General features: G+C 35.8%; 1 protein-coding gene and 1 pseudogene across 18 annotated transcripts; both read left to right on the top strand.

Moving 5' to 3' along the window:
• The first annotated feature begins 2,655 nt into the window (after positions 1-2,655).
• Positions 2,656-14,351, top strand: LOC145161276 (scarecrow-like protein 9 pseudogene; annotated as a pseudogene). Of its 17 annotated transcripts, none has more exons than XR_013738424.1 (9): positions 2,687-2,811; positions 3,273-5,593; positions 5,739-5,786; positions 6,042-6,100; positions 7,590-7,686; positions 7,766-9,256; positions 9,576-9,647; positions 10,298-10,586; positions 10,662-14,351. The product of XR_013738424.1 is annotated as a scarecrow-like protein 9 pseudogene, transcript variant X6 (transcript). The 17 variants fall into 17 exon arrangements; XR_013738425.1 differs by having other exon boundaries at positions 9,572-9,647; positions 10,474-10,586; XR_013738422.1 differs by having other exon boundaries at positions 9,572-9,647.
• A 1,869-nt stretch (positions 14,352-16,220) lies between these two features.
• On the top strand, positions 16,221-17,686 carry LOC145157063 (FtsJ-like methyltransferase family protein). Its single transcript, XM_079076210.1, has 6 exons — positions 16,221-16,396; positions 16,558-16,644; positions 16,812-16,874; positions 16,978-17,079; positions 17,158-17,383; positions 17,486-17,686. Exons 1-6 carry the CDS (start codon positions 16,319-16,321, stop codon positions 17,596-17,598), a joined length of 669 nt encoding a protein of 222 aa, XP_078932336.1. The 5' UTR covers positions 16,221-16,318; the 3' UTR covers positions 17,599-17,686.
• The last annotated feature ends 1,464 nt before the right edge of the window (positions 17,687-19,150 follow it).

Genomic DNA, 19,150 nt, shown 5'->3' with positions numbered 1-19,150 from the left:
AACATGACTCACCATAAGTTGACTTTTAGTAGAAAGTCGTCCACTGCTACTATCATCTAACAAAAATAACTTGTATAGTGCTTTGGGATCCTGCATAATTTTCAACCAAACCAACAATTGACTAACAAATTGGATTAAATATATAAATAACAAGAAACATGATAAAATTTATATTGAAACTATATGATGATTTAGCAAGTTAAAGTTTTGGAAATTAACGTGGTAGACTATGTAAAACAATTATGATGATTTAGAAAACTCTAAGGTTGAAGTTTACACATGAAATTTCTATTTGATAATTAATTTAAGTCTCTTACAACTTGATATAAAATGATAAATTTATAAAATAGTTTAATAAAAAATGTTGGATACAAAATAATGACAGAGATTCTAAAATACTTGTTATAAAAAATACAGATGATATAAATATATAAGTACCAATATATGTGAAAAACTGTAAAGTTATAAAAGTAAAACATAGTGGTAAACAAATGTTATAAAAGTAAAACATAATGGTGAAATAATTATTACCAAAAACTCATGAAAAACAGTTTGTATGTGAGTAGCAGCCCTTTTTTCTCTCATACGTTGTTCCATTTCAGATGAATTTTGCACTTCAAGTGGAGACTCAGTATTATCTTGGACTGCACTGCTATAAGCTGCTTAATATCCCATCATTTTTCTTTATACTTATACAACAGCTATAAGATTCTTAAGAGTAATGTAACAATACTAACACCATTTCAATTTATTAACAAGCAAAATTTAATAAATTCAAACGCTGAAGTTGAATTAATGTCAAATATGCTTTTTTTAGGAGGTTAATTTGATCACCAAACTATGCTTAAATCAGAAAACACATCATGAGCCCTAGAAAATGATATTCACAGAAAAAACAATGTCCTGATCCGATTCTCAGATTCAAAATAATGGTAAGCAGTCAATCCAACGTACGCATAAAACAGAGAGACATAGCAACACAAAGTGCTTAATGTATTAATTATTATCGAGATCTGATATGGAATTGTAAATTGTAAATTGCTCGATTAGAAAATCAAACAAAAGAGATAAATAATAATTGAAAACACGGTGCTTAATCCATATCTATTATTCTATAGTGTACAAACGTAACTTCAATGTATAATTCCTAACAGTAATCAACGGAAAAACGAATTAACTTCATGTAGTAAGGAATTTTTATGAAACTCGAAAGCAACCTAACCTATAATCAAAGGCAGCACAAAATCTGGCCCGCTGCTAGAGCTTCGGATGCATCGGCATGAGGTTGATCGTCGTCAAGGGTACTACCATAGTCATTCGTGATGTTTTAACAGTCAAACTTGCTTCGGAGGCGTAACACCTCAACTTCCACAACCATCGGAAGAGAACATCGATTATAGAGCCGGAAACTCAGATCTGACTTCGAAAAGGTGAGTAGTTCCAACTTCAACTTCTCAGGGGGCAACTGAGGAGGCGGATCCGATGATCGATTAATCAACGATGACAGTGAAGGATAGATTCCGGTGGTGTAGACTGAAGAATGAAAATATGTGTGTGTGTGTGTGTGTGTGTGAGAGAGAGAGAGAGAGAGAAATAGGGATGATGAGACGATTGATTTGGTGGAAATATTGATTTCATTACCATAAATGCCCTTCGATTAATTTAATTACCATACCCCCGTGTTTATTTTTTCCAGTTATTTACAAAAATGCCACAAATCATCTTGACCTTCTATTATTTTGATCTAATGGCTTTTATTTGGTTCTCGGGTTCTCGGGAAACTATAGGTTCTCAAATGATCATTCATCTCTCTATCTCTCTCTCTCTCTCTCTCTCTATATATATATATATATATATATATATATATATATATATATATATATATATATATATATATATATATATATATATATATATATATATATATATATATAGTACAAGATCTTACAATTTGTATGAAAATAAATAATTATAAATAACAAAAAATGGTGATAGAAAGTATAAACTAACCATAACCATGTAACGCCGTAAGATTGAGACAATCGATTGCATTTAATATGTTAGCACTCTACTCTCCTTTTAAAAGAATAACTTGAGATCCAATCATATTTTTTCAAGGATACTTAAAATCATTATAATATTCGAGTGCGAATCATCATTGTCAGAAGCAAAAAATTATTTAATAATAAAGAGCAGGAAACTATTCCTACGATCGGAGATAACATATTATTTGTGTTAGTTTTATATTATTTTAGTGTGAGACTCATGATCACTAGTAAAATAAAATCCATTAACCATGATAATTATTGACACCGGGTTTATTGCTATATTTGGTTTACGTCTTATTCTCTTTGGACATAAGATAAGATAAAAAGGGGATTGTCCGATTGCAATCGATGATGTTCCATGTCTCTTGTCACCATAATTGCATGGCTTCAAGATACAATTCTTATAAAAAAAAAATTATCAGCTGAGTTTATGTAATATCTTCAAAGTCGATCATATTCAATTTCAAATGATTTTTTCTAATAATTTCCAAATTACATGAATTTAATCGTCACCTTTTAACGAGTTTCGGAGACTCAACTGTAAATTTTAGATATTTATAGAAAAACATTTATGAATATGAATATCATAATAGCTCTATCTGCTTTGGTAATATTGAGCGGTCAAGATTTTCCTCTAACACCCTTTAAAATTGTCAACACCCTCAACTCAACTCAAGTCTCCCCTCATATTCTACACACTTTGTCAGTTTTTACCCTCTCTCTGTACGACTCTTTCTCGTTGTTTTTTAGGGTTTTTGCTCAGGTACGTTCATCATTCATCCATGGATGCAATTGATTGTGTGGACATGTTTCTATGAATATGTTGGCTGTTAGATTCTACAATAATTTTGGTTTTATGCAACGTGTTTTATAATTCGGTTCCGTTTAACGCTTGCTTTTGACAAATTATGCGCTCTGTTCTCGAATATCACAACTCAATGCTTTCTTGTTGACTTAAAATTCTTGATTTCTCTTTTCTTTCTTTTATCAATGGAGTTCAATTATAGTATATGTTTACTTTTTAGCTGTTGCTAGATCACCTCAAATAATTCTGTTTTTATACTAGAATCCAGCGATTTTCAACTATTTATGATCCTATAAATTCACGAATAATAGATAGTTATCTCTTTTAAAGCTGATAAACTTTATGATCTGAATGTTGAATGTTGAGGGATTTAGGTGATATGACTTTTAATTAATGATTTCATTTTTTGTGGTAGATAGATAGATGGTCATGGATGGGCTATGGAAAGCGGATTATCGGCTATCGACCTTGAACGCCGCCAAATTCAATGGATCTGCCACAGTTCTATCAGATCAGAAGTTTCTTAACGCCATGAGTCTCAACGAAACATTTCTAGATCGAAATTCTACTACTCATACTCCCGAGTTGCCTGATCTGGGCCTTAGAAGATTCAGTCCTTCTTCTAGCTCAAACAATGAAGGGGACCTTCATGAAGATTTTGACCTTAGTGACGTAGTTTTCAAGTACATAAACCAGATGCTGATGGAAGAAGACATAGAGGAGAAGACTTGCATGCTTCACGAGTCTGCTGCTCTTCAAGCTGCAGAGAAATCATTTTATGATGCTCTTATGGTAAACGACCCTCCTTTCTGTAGCCCCCATCCTACAGTACCTCTGTATGATAATGATGGCAGGGAGGAGATTACCTTAACGGACTACAATTCTTTCATAAGTGGTACAAGTAATCTTAGTTGTGATGTTAGTGATTACGATTCACCTCTCGTCCCAAGTGTTTCTGTCAATCTTGATTCACAATCCAGATCTCAATCATCTTACTGCTCATCAAGCTGTAATAGTAATGGCATTGACAGTTTTACGGATTCGCCCCTGAGTATCCAAAGTGTTTCTGATATACTTGGCAGTAGCAGATCAGCCAGATCTGATCTGCAGTTTCAAAAAGATATTGGAGGATTGAGTAGGTTCCTTCTCAGCAATGAAAACAAGGAAGAAGCTAATGATTTGGTTATCAAAGCAGAGAATAAACATGAAAGCAATTCCATCCCTGAAAGAACAAGAGGAAAGAAAAATCCTTACCCTAAAGATCTTGATGATGATGGGAGGACTTCCAAGCAATCTGCAGTTTACACAGAGCCAACTGTTCGATCCAAAATGTTTGATGATGTTCTACTTTGTAATGGAGGAAAAAACCATCTTCATTGTGATGTTGTTCCTAATGGGGTGAATGGAGTACAACAAAAGGGTAATGGGGGAAAGGGTGGTCGTGGTAAAAAAGGTGTGAAAAAAGATGTAGTGGATTTGAGAACACTGTTGAGCCTATGTGCACAAGCTATTGCAGCAAACGACCAAAGAAGTGCAGTTGATCTACTAAAACAGATAAGAGACAATTCATCACCAACAGGTGATGGAATGCAAAGATTAGCTCATTACTTCTCAATTGGTCTTGAAGCACGAATGGCTGGATCAGGTACTGAAATATACAAAACACTCCTTTTCAGACCAACATCAGCTGTAGATGTGTTGAAAGCTTACCATTTGTACCTCAGTTGTTGCCCTTTCATAAAGATCTCAAATTTCTTTTCTAACAAGACAATCTTGCATACTACCCAACACAAAAAAAAGGTTCATATAGTCGATTTTGGCATTCTTTATGGCTTCCAATGGCCTTGCTTCATACAACGTCTTTCAACTAGACCAGGTGGGCCCCCTGAGCTTCGAATCACCGGGATCGACTTCCCGTGTCCCGGGTTTCGACCCTCACAACGGGTCGAGGAAACGGGTCGCAGGCTAGCGAATTATGCAGAAACTTTCAATGTCCCTTTCAAATTCAAAGCCATAGCTCAAAAATGGGAAACAATCACAATTGAGGATCTTGAATTGGATACTGAGGAAACCCTAATTGTGAATTGTGCGTATAGGTTTAGATATCTTCTTGATGAGACAGTGATGGTGGATAGTCCAAGGAATAAAGTTGTGAACTTGATTAGGAAAATGAAACCGGATATGTTTATACAAGGGGTGGTGAATGGGTCCTACAATGCTCCCTTTTTTATAACAAGATTCAGAGAAGCTTTGTTTTTCTTCTCTTCTTTGTTTGATATGATTGAGGCTAGTGTGGGGCGTGAGGTTCTGGAGAGGATGCTGATTGAGAAAGGGATATGGGGACAAGAAGCCATGAATGTGATTGCTTGTGAAGGTGGTGAGAGGATTGCTAGACCTGAAACTTATAAACAGTGGCAGGTTAGGAATATGAGAGCTGGATTTAGGCAACTCCCATTAAATCAAGAAATCTTGAAGATGGCTATGGAAAGGGCAAGGTCACGTTACCATAGAGATTTTGGGATTGATGAAGATGGACATTGGATGTTGCAAGGATGGAAAGGAAGGATTATGGTTGCATTATCTTGTTGGAAGCCTGTTTAATTTCTAACCTTGTCACGTGTTTTTACTTCCTTCAATGGAAGAAAGAAAGAGAAGAAGATGAAGATCGAGCATGGGATGCTCAATGCTGGATGGATGCTTCTCTTGCTGACTTGATGGGCTCATGGGCTAAGTTTAAAAAGTATGCTACTTTTAAAGATTTTGTTATTTAATTCACTTTTGTTTATATATATATATATATATATATATATATATATATATATATATATATATATATATATATATATATAAAACGATACATTTCTACTGTGTTTTGCAATTAGCAGGCCATGTCTGCTTCTGAATGTTGGAACAGTGACAAATGAAGCATCCAGGTTAGCTTTTTATAGTCATATCTAATAAATTGGGAAAAAGGTGTTAATGAGAATAATCATTGTGATTGTGGACTGGTAATTCATTAGAAAAAATGAGTAATATAGGTAGCTTAATCTCATTGTTCATGTAGTTTTCTTATTATTTTAATGAAATTCAATTTATTAGTGGAATTTGTTTTTTGTCATGCTGTATTTTATTGTATAGTGGTGTTTGATTTGATTGAGGTGATGTTATTATGTTGGAAGATGTTACAGGAACGTGTTGTACGTTATGGTATGCAGTGTAGCTGGACATGTAATGTATGCTTTGGGAGGTAAGCATTTGTGTTGCGTGAGTGTGAGTGCATATATTAATTATTAATTATTAATAAATAAATAATAATGATAATATCGAAATCACATGGGGGTGATTCTGATTCATATGAGGGCTGAACGACGTCATGGATTACAACATATGAGTTTGGGGTTGGAAGTGTCTCTAATAATGAAAATATATAATGATTATTATTATTGTTATATTTAATACACCTGTTGTATAATATTAGTTTTTAAGTAAATGAAAATATATAGATTATTATTATCCTCATTTGAAAATAAGTGAAAAATTACAACTGCAAAGGAAATAGCTAATATTAAAAGACAACAGCTATTTTGAGAGTGATGAAATAAATTGATTTTTTGTATTACTAAATACTAATGCATCAAGTAAAAACAAATAATGATACTGCATGAGTTGGCAGTGTTTTGAATACATTTTTTTTCAACGACAAATACAAATATATACTAAACTATTCCTAACTTATTCCACCTAACAAATATATACTAAACTATTCCTAATTTATTCCACCTATATCTACAATGAGACTTGAACCCTCGACCTTAAGGAGGGTGGACAACACCGGATACCGTTGGGCTAGGGTTGTTAATTTGTTTTTTATTAGGTTATGGCCAAGAAGAAATGAAAATATTTTATGTTGTGATGGGTTGGGACTTGGGAATGCTAATGGTGGTCAGCTGCAACCCCTAATGTCTGTGAATTAAGATATTGGCATAGCAGTACTATTTGAAGCGTTATCATACGACAATAAAAAACTATTTTTTGCTAATTTAAAAACTACAATAATACTATGTAAAAAATTGTCTAAATTTGTACCGGAACACCGAACACTCTAAACTTAATGATTTGTTTCATTGTTAGACCGTTTCCAAAAAGTACATTATTCGGTTTTGTAATTAAATAGATTACAGCAAACAACCCGTTACTAATTAGCCTTCACACACACACATATATATATATATATATATATATATATATATATATATATATATATATTCTAATTTTTTTCTCATTATAATTTATGTTATCGAAAAATTATAGTAAAAATAAATTATTATAAATTTATACAACTTAAACCCAATTCTTTTATTAAATTTACATAACTTAAATCTAACCCTTTTATTAAACATCGACATACTTCATCAAAAATTTAAACCTAAATCCTTTCATTTATAACATGTCATATATATGATGTTTCATTCATAGTAACATGTCATATATATATATATATATATATATATATATATATATATATATATATATATATATATATATATATATATATATATATATATATATATAACTAAAAATATATAAATAGAAAAAGAAAGACTAAAATCAACAAGAAACTTCAACTCAACTCTATTTTTAGGAAAATAAATAATGTTACTTAATATTTTGAGTAGCATTATTCATAACCCAAAAATTAAGGGAGCTGATATTTCTACTTCTCTATTTTATCCAAGGTTCTAAATAACATAAGGTGTGACTTGGCGGCAATGTCAAGCCTCAAGCTTTTTTCAAGCCGTGGCGAGTCGCGTCGTTTGTAAGACATGACTTAAGGTGAGAATTTTGTATATAATTAATAATTTTATATATATTTTCTACTATTATTCATTTTTATATACATATATGACCCAAGGTGACAATTTGTCAAAACTCGACGGCAACTACAAGCCTTGGAGCCATGACGAGCTTTTTAGAACCTTGATTTTATCCGTCTACTTAAATTTAAAGTGTTTTGACCTTTTTGCCATTGTGTTTAATTTTATATAAAAGACACAAATTATATGTTACTCCCTATCTCAGTTGGAAAAACCATCACGACCACCATATACAACCCTCTGTTTTGATTAAGGCTCGCCATCACCTGCCATCATACACTCCCTTCATCCCAACCACCACACCATTATTTGTTGGTGATTTTAGTGTCACCGGTTCATTTTATGTAATGAGATTTATACATGTTTCATGAGGATTATGTCGTAGTTTTAATACAAGGTAGGACTGTAGGAGATGCAGAGTGCGCACTTGTATTAATCTAGATTGATCCCGGTACAACCAAAGTAGCCAGGGTCAAGGGGGCCACGCCCTTGGCGGGTTAGGAAAATGTGATATTATAGAAATTATTGAATTTTAGGGGTCCAAATGTAACTTTGTGTGGTTATCAAGTGATAACTTCCTTATCCAAATGCAGTTGAATTTTTCAAATTCTGGGAGATATCAAAATATTCTCTTTCATTTTTGAAACATATGAAATTCGATCACACCCTCTCTCTCGTTTTTTATCGATTTTTTGTGCCTAGAATCTTGACTGTTCCTTTAAGAATTATCTAAGATCGAATTTCTCGTAACCCATACATAGAAGAGAAATATATGTTAGGTTAGTGAACTACATGATCCTTGAAGAATCTAGTGATCATATTCTATTTCTACTCTAGTTCTAACAATCGAATTGATATTTTTTGGTGGTGTTCATGGCGGATTTTGTGAAAGACATGAGAAATTCAAAAATCTTAACAAATTTGAAGGGAATGATTTCAGAAGTTGGCATAAAAAGATGCATTTCATGTTAACAACATTGAAAGTGGTGTATGTGTTGAGTACTTTGAGCCCGAAGAAGTGGAAGATGAGACGCTGGAACAGACTTGGAAGCGCAGTAAGTGGGAAAACGATGATTATATATGCAGATGACATATTCTAAACGATATGTCTGATTCCTTGTTCGATATATACCAAAATGTTGAAAGTGCTAAGGCATTATGGAATTCCCTTGAATTAAAAATATATCGCTGAAGATGCTTCTAGTAAGAAGTTCTTAGTGAGTGATTTCAATAACTATAAGATGGTTGATTCAAGGCCCTTAATTGAAAAATATAATGAACTCCTTCGTATCTTGGGGCAATTTACTTTACACAAGATGAATATGGACAAATCCAATGATGTCTCGAGTGAGATTGATAAACTTCCCTCTCCGTGGAAGAATTTCAAACACAGTATGAAACATAAAAAAACGAATTGTCTTTGGTTCAATTGGGTAGTCACTGCGCATAGAAGAATATCTTCGGGTCCAAGAGAATGCCAAAAATAAGGGAAATGTTCAATCTGGACAGCTGTAACGCCAGTGTTCCAGGTATTTTTTCATTTTAGCATTGATTCCATAAAAAGATTGCAAATTTGGTCCCTACGCTGGGCGTACGAGATGGGTACGTCGGGCGTAGGTCCTTAAAGTTGGTCACGAAATCCCTCGCGTATGCTAGGCGTACATGTTTGTACGTTGGGCATACTCAAACAGAGGGCAAGCCCTAATTTTTAGGGTTTCGACCCTATCTAAAGAACTTTATGGCCTTAAACCCTTTCTTACCTCCAGCCTCCATCTCGAAACCCTAATTCTTGTGTGTGAGTTTTGAAGCTTTAGAGTGACATTTTGGTGTTCTTGGTGGTGAAGGAAGACCTTTGGAGTTGTGGTGTTGCTCTCAAGCTTTTGGATCCAAATTCTTCCCATATTTATGCATCTTCTGGAGGTATAAAGTTCATACCTTGGAGCTTTCTTTGCTAGATTCATATTCTTTTTGTCTCAAAACCTTGATCTTTGAGAGTATGTAATACTACAGAGCTTTTAAGCTGTCCTATCAGATGTTTTAGGGTGTATAGTGTCATTAAAATGAAAGCTTGGTCCTTGGTATTCATCCATGCAAGATTTATAGAAGTTTAGATGATAATATAAGTTAGGGTTTTGGTTTTGAGCTTCCTTTCGACATGCAAAGGCATAAAGGTTGCAACTTTATGGCTTTAGACGTTTTATCAGGCTTGGATTTGAAGTTTGGACGTTAAGTCTTAACCCATTAAGACCTTAGTTTAGAGTTTGGAACTCAGGTGATTACACTAGGCGTAAACCTGAGTACGATGGGCATAGATGGTTATGGCCCCGTAATCTTTCCATGGATCGAACGTACGCTGGGTGTAATGTGGAGTACGTCGGGCGTATTCCCAGAAAATCCATTGGGCCATTTTTGGGCCTTGGGCCATTAGGGGTTTTGGGCCTTGATTAGTTGGGTTAGGTATGGGAAGGGCAAAATGGTCTTTTGCCCTTAATAAGATAAAAGATGATTTGGACCATTGATTATGGGTTAAAACCTGATTTTAATTAGGGTTGTCTTTGGGTTTTGATTAGTGAAAGGAGATGTGTTAGCATCAGCTCGAGTGTGAGATTCAATTATCTTCAACTAGAGGTGACTCTTCTTACCACACTAGTGGGTCGAAGGCACCGGGGTCGTCCCACTGATTCGTACGTGTAAAATGTTGCAATTATGTGACTATTACTGATGTGATTGTATGATATATATTTAGAGCCAATCTGGACTCGAGGTTGATACGGACCCGACACATCTATCTCCTGTTCCATTGGGTTGATACGGACCTGGGGATTGTTACGAACCTGACACAGCCACGTGTTGTTATATGTATGTGTATGATGTTTGTGGTATTTTCGGGAAGCTCACTAAGTTTTGCGCTTACAGTTATGTTTTTGGTTTCAGGTACTTCCGGTATTATAGGGAAGGGCCCGACGTGATGGCACAACATCCTCCCCCTCATGATTTCCGCATTTATGATCTCTTTTACTCTGATGTTTTGTGATAGTTTGTATTTTGGATGATTTTGAAAGATGTGATGTTTGGGATTGATGAACTTAAAACTAAAATTTTTACTTATGAATTTTGGGTCATTATAAGTTGGTATCAGAGCTTTGGTTTGAGGGATTCGGGCACACTTTCGGGTGTGTCAGAACTCAAACTGAGGAAATGATAATATTTTCAAAAGCAAATTCATATTCTAAAAAGATTTTCACCAAGTAAAAAGGATGGGTGCGATGCGTGCAATCAGCCGAGCTCAAGTAAGTGGTTCTTAAAATACCCATATCTATGTGGTGTGATTAGTATGCCTGACATATAAATGGCATGCTAGAATAGGGCTAAGGATACCTTCATGAATCGTATGATAGAATTGCCTGATTTGTATGATGCCTTATAGCCTAGGGGATTTGGATGTTATGTATTTCTTGAAATTGATATCGACTCAGTTAATTTTCTAAGTGTATACTTTACAAGTTGTATATGATTAGGATCATATAGCCCTAGAATGATCGATTTAGACTCATTTCCCGTTCCTTGTTTGGTTGTAGACTTAGGGTAGAACCATCATTTAATAGTCTATGTGATCCCATTTTGTCTATAACTTGCATGCATAGGGCAACCGACAGTGTGATTGAGATTCTCTGTATGGTAGAGGTGGCCAGATTGATAACTCATAGAAGAGCCTAAGTAATGCCATAGTAGGTTTTGTATGCTTTATAGCATAATATTGGTATATAGATTTAGTGTGGTGACTTAGAAGAATCAGGACGGCTCTTGAGGAGGGTACAAGTAGGTGTGGAAGGTAGTATTGGGCCCGTACTACTGGAAACACATGATCTGTACTCGAGACAAGGAGAGACATGGGGATTCTAAGGAGAATTGTATAGTGAGAGTTCTCTCGAGTTTTATGTTGATCATTTATATGTTTGTATTTCAATTTGAGTATGGTGATGATCACTCGAACAGGAGGTTCTGGCTCTGGTTCTAGTTTTGGCTCGGGCACACAACCGATTGATGAGAGGCTACGCGAGTTCATTGCGGTCGAGATCTCTCACGGTATTGTGGATGCTACTCTTGTGTTGTTTGGTACCATCAAGGAGAGGATATGGAGCTTATGGATGAACAACTCAGGGCCTTTCGATCTGAGATTGATGCGGGTCAGTTAGGAGCGCGAACTCCCTCATTTCGGGATTTCAAGGCTTGTGGAGCTCCAGAGTTCTTCGGGGCTAAGAACCCAATCGCTAGCCGACTCTGGATCGCTGACATGGAAAATGCTTAACGGTCGAGTTTTTGCCCGAAGGGAGAAAATGTAGGGTTTGCATCCTACCTGCTGAGGGACCGAGTACGTGATTGGTGGGATGAGGTCGGCGGAGCCGTGGGGACTGCGACAGTGGTAACCATGACTTGGGATGAGTTTTTTACAAGGTTCCAGAGGGAGTTTTCACCGACGATCGAGGTGCAGCAGCTGGCGAGGGAGTTTCAGGACCTTCTCTAGAATACCAAGACTATGGCGGAGATCACCACCAAGTTCCGGGAGATGGCTCTTTTAGTTCCGCAATACGTTGTGGATGAGGATATGAAGAAGATGAAATATCATGACATGTTAAGGGATGACATCTCGGAGTTTGTGAGCTTTTAGGGGAGCAAGACCCTGAATGATATGATTGAGAGGGACCACGAGTGGGAGATTGAGTTGGAGCTTCAGACGACGCCCAAGACGAAGCAGGTGCAGACGCTAGGCTAAGAGGACTAAGACTTCTGATGTAACATCCCATAATTTATAGAAATTCGTAGGGTAAAATTTTCGTTTTTATTATGCCCAAAACATTCATTAACCTTTAATCCAACATCTAGAAGAGTTTCAAAATAAAACAATTATCAGAGTTAAAACCCCAAAATCACATATTGCGGAAAACAAGGGTGTATGCGTTGCGATCAAGCCGAACCCTTCCCTTTTGAACCAGAGATACCTGAAACCATAAACAAAAATGTAAGCACACAGCTTAGTGAGTTCCCCAAATACCACATACCAAAAATAAAATAAATATATAATGGTCCCCGCCCTGTCATCGGGCCCGCCCGGTATCGAGCCCCACTCGATATACAGATATGTCAATCATCAGGCCCCACTTGGCATCGGGCCCTGCCCGGTATAAACATATAAACATATAACATATAAACACACAACACATGCCATAATCACAGAGATAAATAGCATACAGACTAGTCTTCGGGCCCCACCCGGCATCGGGTCGTACCCGGTAATCATAAAAACATATACAAATAACTAGCATACAATATAATCATCAGGCCTCACCTGGCATCGAGCCCTACTCGATAAACATAAAATACAACCCACTGAGTCACCGCCTCAACTCACTGGTTTAACTCGCATCCAGAAGGGGTTATGGTTTGCGACCCGACTCGCCGAGTCCAAGAACAGACTCGCCGAGTCCACTTGTGACACCTTCATTCAGACGATTACAGTCCATTCCAATGCTTCCCACTTGTCGATCTGGACTCCTAGGGCTGGCATTACACGTAAAGTTGCCAACTTTACGTGCATCCAAAGAGCTATGAAGCTTGAACATCAAATCTAAGCTAAAATGAAGGTCCAAAACAAGAAATGAGGCTATGGCTGAATAAAGCTTCTCACTCAGAGCTCCTAAGGCTCATACATACTCAGATCTAAAGTCCTCTTCGTCCACAAAAGCTCAATACTCGGATTGACCTTGGAAATGGCCCAAAAGTGACAAAATGTAGGTTAAGAAGAGGATCTAGATGACTATCAGTCAAGGTATGAGCTTTGTTAGGTGCTATTTGTGCACCTTTTTGCACACCTTTTAGTCCCATTTCATGCATCTATTTAGCACAATTGTTCTTCCTTTTTCTTGCATTTCATCATATTCATGTTAGTCTCTAGAACAACCTTATTTGCACACTTTCATGTCTTTTTCAGGTAAAACGGAGGTTGGAACACGCTTTGGGAAGTGCCGGGAAGCATTGGTGAAGATTTCGGGATGATCGGGCGAAGAACGAAAAAGTTGGAAAAATCAAGTTTGGAATTGGAGTCAGAGAGGTACACGGGGCGTGTTGGATTTACACTGAAAAGTGAGCACGGGGCGTGTTTGACCAAGAAGAAGCTGTTGATCATGCTGAACACGACCCGTGTCAGTTTAGTACAAATCAACACGGGGCGTGTTGACTGCTGAACACGACCCGTGTCAGTTTAGCCTATTTTAACACGGGCCGTGTTCGACCCAAAAACCAACTTTTGGCAGTTTTTGCTATCTTTCATATTACGGGTTGAAGGCCATTTTTACAGACACACAACATATCAGAGCACCATTGGAGAGGAGAATTCGAAGGTTTTTGCAAGGGTTTGTCCGTTAATCATTTGGAAACATTAATTCTCGTTTTTGTAAGTTGTAATTACAATTAATTTCATCTTTAGACTTGTGATCTTGTTCTAGCCATGTATGGCTAGAACCCTAACTTCTCCAATTTCATGTTTTGACTTTTTGGTTGTGAATCAAATCATATGACCTGATGTTTGTGTTTAATTTCTATCTAGTGAAATTGATTTTACTTCAATCGAATGTTTGATTCTAATAATGATTCTTATTGGCCATTTGAATTGGGGTTAGGTCATTCAAGTTATTTATTTTGCAAAATACGTAATTGTTTTGTGAATTGAACTAAGTAACAAGCATTAAATTGATTTCTTATGAATGAATTTAGTGTAAATATTTTCACATATTCTTACGCTCCCGAGCTTGTGAGGAGTATTGGGTGTTGTTGGGAACATTCACAATAAGCTTAATGCAATCTTTTAATCTACTTCTAAGAGCTTGTTTAGATTAGGTTAATAAGGTTAGGATTAATCAACGAGCTTGTTTTGATTGATTAATGTGGTGAATGGAAAGCGTTAGAGCTTGTTAACACTTTCAAGTACCAACTTAGATAGAATGAAACAAATGTCTTGTCATCTTTGATTCACATTGCTGGATTGTCATACATGGAGTTGGAGTCCTTACAAAATCTGAACTTAATTCATTAGTTTAGTTGTTTAATCGTGTTCTAAATTGGTTTACTACATCATTACACTCAAACCCCCCCCCCCCCCCCCCCTTATTTAATCTTTTGTGAACAAATACCTTACGCAAAGAGGTATATACTAATTATCCCGTGTCTCTGTGGATCGACCCTACTTGCCTTGTACTATTTTTCTAGTGCAATAGAGTAGTGTACTTGGAGTCATTTGTACCCCTTTATTTGTTGGGTTTGACATGCCCTAACAAGCTTCATACCTTCAATTGATCTGAAATGCTTCCCAAACTATGGATCTACTGCCTCTTCTTGAATCCCCAAGGTTTTCCTTCTTCCTTCTAGCTTTAAATCACTCAAAAATGGCAAGAGAAGCTTAAGGACACTCAATGGCTGCTTAGGGTTTCGAGAGTAGGTGAAGGGAGTGATTGAGGCTGGGGTGGAGGCCTGAAATGATGTTTAAATAGGGTACCAAGTCCGAAAATTAGGGTTTCCCAACCCAGACCTGACTCGCCGAGTCCACTCGCCGACTCGTCGAGTCGGCCACTTACTCTTCCACCCGGATCCCGCTTCGACTCGTCGAGTTCTTCCTTGGACTCGACGAGTTGACCCCTTTGACTTAGGGTTTTCCTTTCCTTTCTTGGCCTTTCTGATTCTGGGTGTTACATTATGAGGATGATTTTTAGTTTTGAAATTGAAGAAAAAAGTCAAGATTGTGAAAAACGTCGAGAACAGTAGTCTTTTGCGGTGTGTTGAAACCAAATGAACCAGCACCTATTTATATAAACTCTAGATGGGAAAATATGGCCATTTAGGGGTTCCAATGGCTATATTTATCGTCACGTTACCCTTTTTTAATATTTTTTATTGCTTATAACGGTCATCCAGTTTATCCGAACCCAAGTCAGATTTTTTTTCCGGGGTCAATATACGAAGACGATTTTTCACGTATTCGGATCCTATCGGTCAGATTAGATATTTTTCGATTCAATTTTACATTGAACAGATTTTAAAATACCTGGATCATATATTTTTCCATACACAAAAATAACCGAATCCGTTTGTGCACATATTGGCTCCTTAAATGGTTTGCTCACCTACCATAGTGGTTTTTATGATTTCAAGGTTATGGGAAGAGGACCCGACCCGACTCGCCTTTAGCGATGATGCTAAGCAAGACATATGACGTTGTATCGCACACCTTTTTCTTAACCACCTTTGAATGAAGCTCCTAAAATTTGAACGCATGTCAATATATTAGTGAGCTTTGGCTTTTTCCGATCTATAATTAATTGTATTGGATATTTGGATGCATTAGTGATCGGACTATTAGTCCCAAATGATAAACTAGCGAGTAGTGACCCATGACAGGCCCAATAGTAGATCCATTATCCATCCTCCTGGGATCCTGGATCCAACCAAGTCCGAACCCGAACACAGAGAGGTTGAACGTTGAAGATAGAAGAGGGGTTTTTACTTTTTACGATTTGCTGTGAATCGATTATCGAAGTAGAATGAGCGGCTCTGGAACTGCAGATTTCTTCTACAGAGAAGCTCAGCGACTTGGTTATGTTGCTCGCTCGGCCTTCAAGGTAATATACTAGTTAGGTTTCATTTTTTCACAATTTGAAGATTAAAACTGGCATATTATTTATATTCGGATGAACTTTAATTTAACCAAAATATGATATGAGTATCACCATTACAATTTCATTAGTTTTCGTTTAATTATGGTTGGAACTTGGAAGTGCAGCTACTCCAGATTCAGAAACAGTACAAATTGATAACACCTGGTTCCTCTGTTGTTGACCTAGGTTGTGCTCCTGGTGCTTGGCTTCAGGTCTCCTTCTTTCTCCCTTTCTCGTTGACCGAATCTTCGTTCCAATTGTTGTAACATACCAATCGCTTCGTGTGCCATGACGATTTGCGCAAATTTGATGGATCGACTCCTTTTTGTAGTGTTGTAATTCGTTAACTTAGTTTTTACTTTCAATCATTCAAAATCAGGTAGCTTGTCAAAGCCTTGGTCCATTGAAGAACGGTGGTGTTGTTGTTGGCATTGATCTTAAGGTAATCCTGTTGTTGATTATAGTTCTTGTACTCGATTCATATAACTAAACTTTATTACACAAGAATGATTTAACTTTAAGCTCATTGTTTATATCCAGAACAGAAGGTGAAGGTTCCTTCTACTCATTGCGATTCAAGGGTTTCAACTGTTTGTGCAGATGTCATGAACCTTCACAAACATCAACTTCTAAACCTCTCCCCTCAGGTCATTTTATTTACCCTGTTTTTGTTGCCTACCATTTCCTCAAATCAATAATAAATAAACCCCTAATCGATTTTGCAGAAGAAAGGATTTTCAGTTGTATTATCAGATATGTGTCCACTTGTGTCTGGAATCACAACAAGAGATGCAGCTTTATCAATGGAATTAGGTATGCGGGCACTTGATTTGGCACTTGGAAAAACAGAAAAGCAGCCTAACCAAGAGGAGGAAGAAGAAGATGATGTTGGTGTACTGAAAGCTGGAGGGCACCTTATTGTCAAGCTTCTAGAGAGCGAGGATACAAAAGGTAAATTTTTATAAAAAATATTTTAAAATATAAAATCTTGGTGTTATATTTTATAAATAGTAACTAAATCCTTTTATAAATCAATTGTTGTGGTGGTTGCAGAGTTGAGCAAGATCTGCAAGCCTTTATTTAGGAAGTCGTCATGGTTGAGGCCTAAAGCTACAAGATCAAACTCTAGGGAGATTTATTTAATTTGTCAGGATCTGCAACATTAATTACAGAATTTTCAAGAAAATGATATTCTAGCTTATGCTTGCATCACAATTTATTTTCATTATTAAATATCATTTTATAGGTCTTTAATCGTAGTTTTACTCTTTTATCAACCCTTGTATTACCCATCCCTTATAAAGCTAATCGACTGTCATTTTTATTTACATTTGGTCATTTTTTCATGCCATAGTCCATTAAACTCTTATTTTATGTCTAAATTATTCTCTTATGATCGGCTGTAATAGGGTAACATTTATTTGGCATACGGCATATAAGATTGGAAAAATCATTTAAGAGTAACAAATTGACATATAAGATGGGAAAAATCATTTAAGAGTGTAACCAATTGACATTTTTGTTTGCATTTGATCATTTTTTTAGTACACAATTGATCATAAACCTTTTATTTTGTATTCAAATTATACCACTGTCATCGGCAATAATCTGTTTTGTCGGTTACATCTCTTTAAATCGTAGAATACGTCCATTGCAGTCAAACCCTCAATAATTATGGTGACCCCAAAATGTGAGAATAATCATTTTTTCATATAATCGGATAGTTTTTTTTTAATTTTTTTTTTATTTTGACATCATAGACACAATAATTTTTTGTATAACACAAAAAGAACATTGCATGATGTCATGTTTTGTTTTACTAACATGAAAACGATTTAATTTAAACATGATAAAAACGATCAACACAACAAACATGAAAAAGATTAAGTAAAATAAACCTTTAATTTATTTAAGTCACAATTAATCTTATAAAACACACACACAAAAAAAACACTACAAACTAAATGTTAATACTATGTAAATTTCATCTCGAAGTTTGAACACGAACACGACAAAACATTTTTTTTTACACTTTACAAGAACATGACACAAACACAAATTTGAATTTCAATTCGGTCCAAACTTCATTTCATGTTGTGCGTTTTTGATGTGTCTTGTTATTGATAGTGTCGTGTTATTGTCTGCTGTAAAAAACACGAAGGTCATGTTGTGGGGAATTTGTATTCAAACCTCGACATGAAATTGACACGGTATTAACATGTATTTTTTGTTTTTTGTAAGATTAATTATGAATTAAATAACTTAAATATTTTTTTTTTCGTGTTTGTCGTATTTATTGATAATTTGGTTGTAATGGTTGTATTTTATAATTTTAAGAGATGGAGCCGGCAATACGGGCTATTGCTGGTCATAAAACTATAATTTAAACACAAAATGAAAGTTTAATGATCAATGGTATAAAAAAAACCGTTGTAAACAATAGAGACAATTAGTTACCACTTTTAAGTAATTTTTTTTTTCAATAGCATATATGTAAATCTACTATAACCAACCAAGGTTTAGGTTTCTTTTATCGTTAATTGATTATCTATTTAAAATCGATGCCATCAGGCCAATATAATAAATCTTGATTTACATAATACAGTTGGTTGTGTATTATAAGATAGGAACACTTGAGCAATCTTCAAGGATACTCGCTTAATTCACCTACCATACCATTATTTTAATTAAATACATAATAAGTGCGTATTTTAATCA

This window comes from Lactuca virosa, chromosome 2 (assembly GCF_052849685.1).
Source record: "Lactuca virosa cultivar CGN04683 chromosome 2, Lactuca_virosa_CGN04683_v6, whole genome shotgun sequence".
Taxonomy (NCBI): domain Eukaryota; kingdom Viridiplantae; phylum Streptophyta; class Magnoliopsida; order Asterales; family Asteraceae; genus Lactuca; species Lactuca virosa.
This window is presented reverse-complemented; position numbering and strand designations above follow the sequence as displayed.

Bases quoted from the DNA above. Each gene is read 5' to 3' on its own strand.
- LOC145157063 (XM_079076210.1), top strand. From the start codon at position 16,319: ATGAGCGGCTCTGGAACTGCAGATTTCTTCTACAGAGAAGCTCAGCGA. The intron at 16,397-16,557 runs GTAATATACTAG...TTGGAAGTGCAG, and splicing joins TTGCTCGCTCGGCCTTCAAG to CTACTCCAGATTCAGAAACA. The intron at 16,875-16,977 runs GTAATCCTGTTG...TATCCAGAACAG, and splicing joins TTGTTGGCATTGATCTTAAG to AAGGTGAAGGTTCCTTCTAC.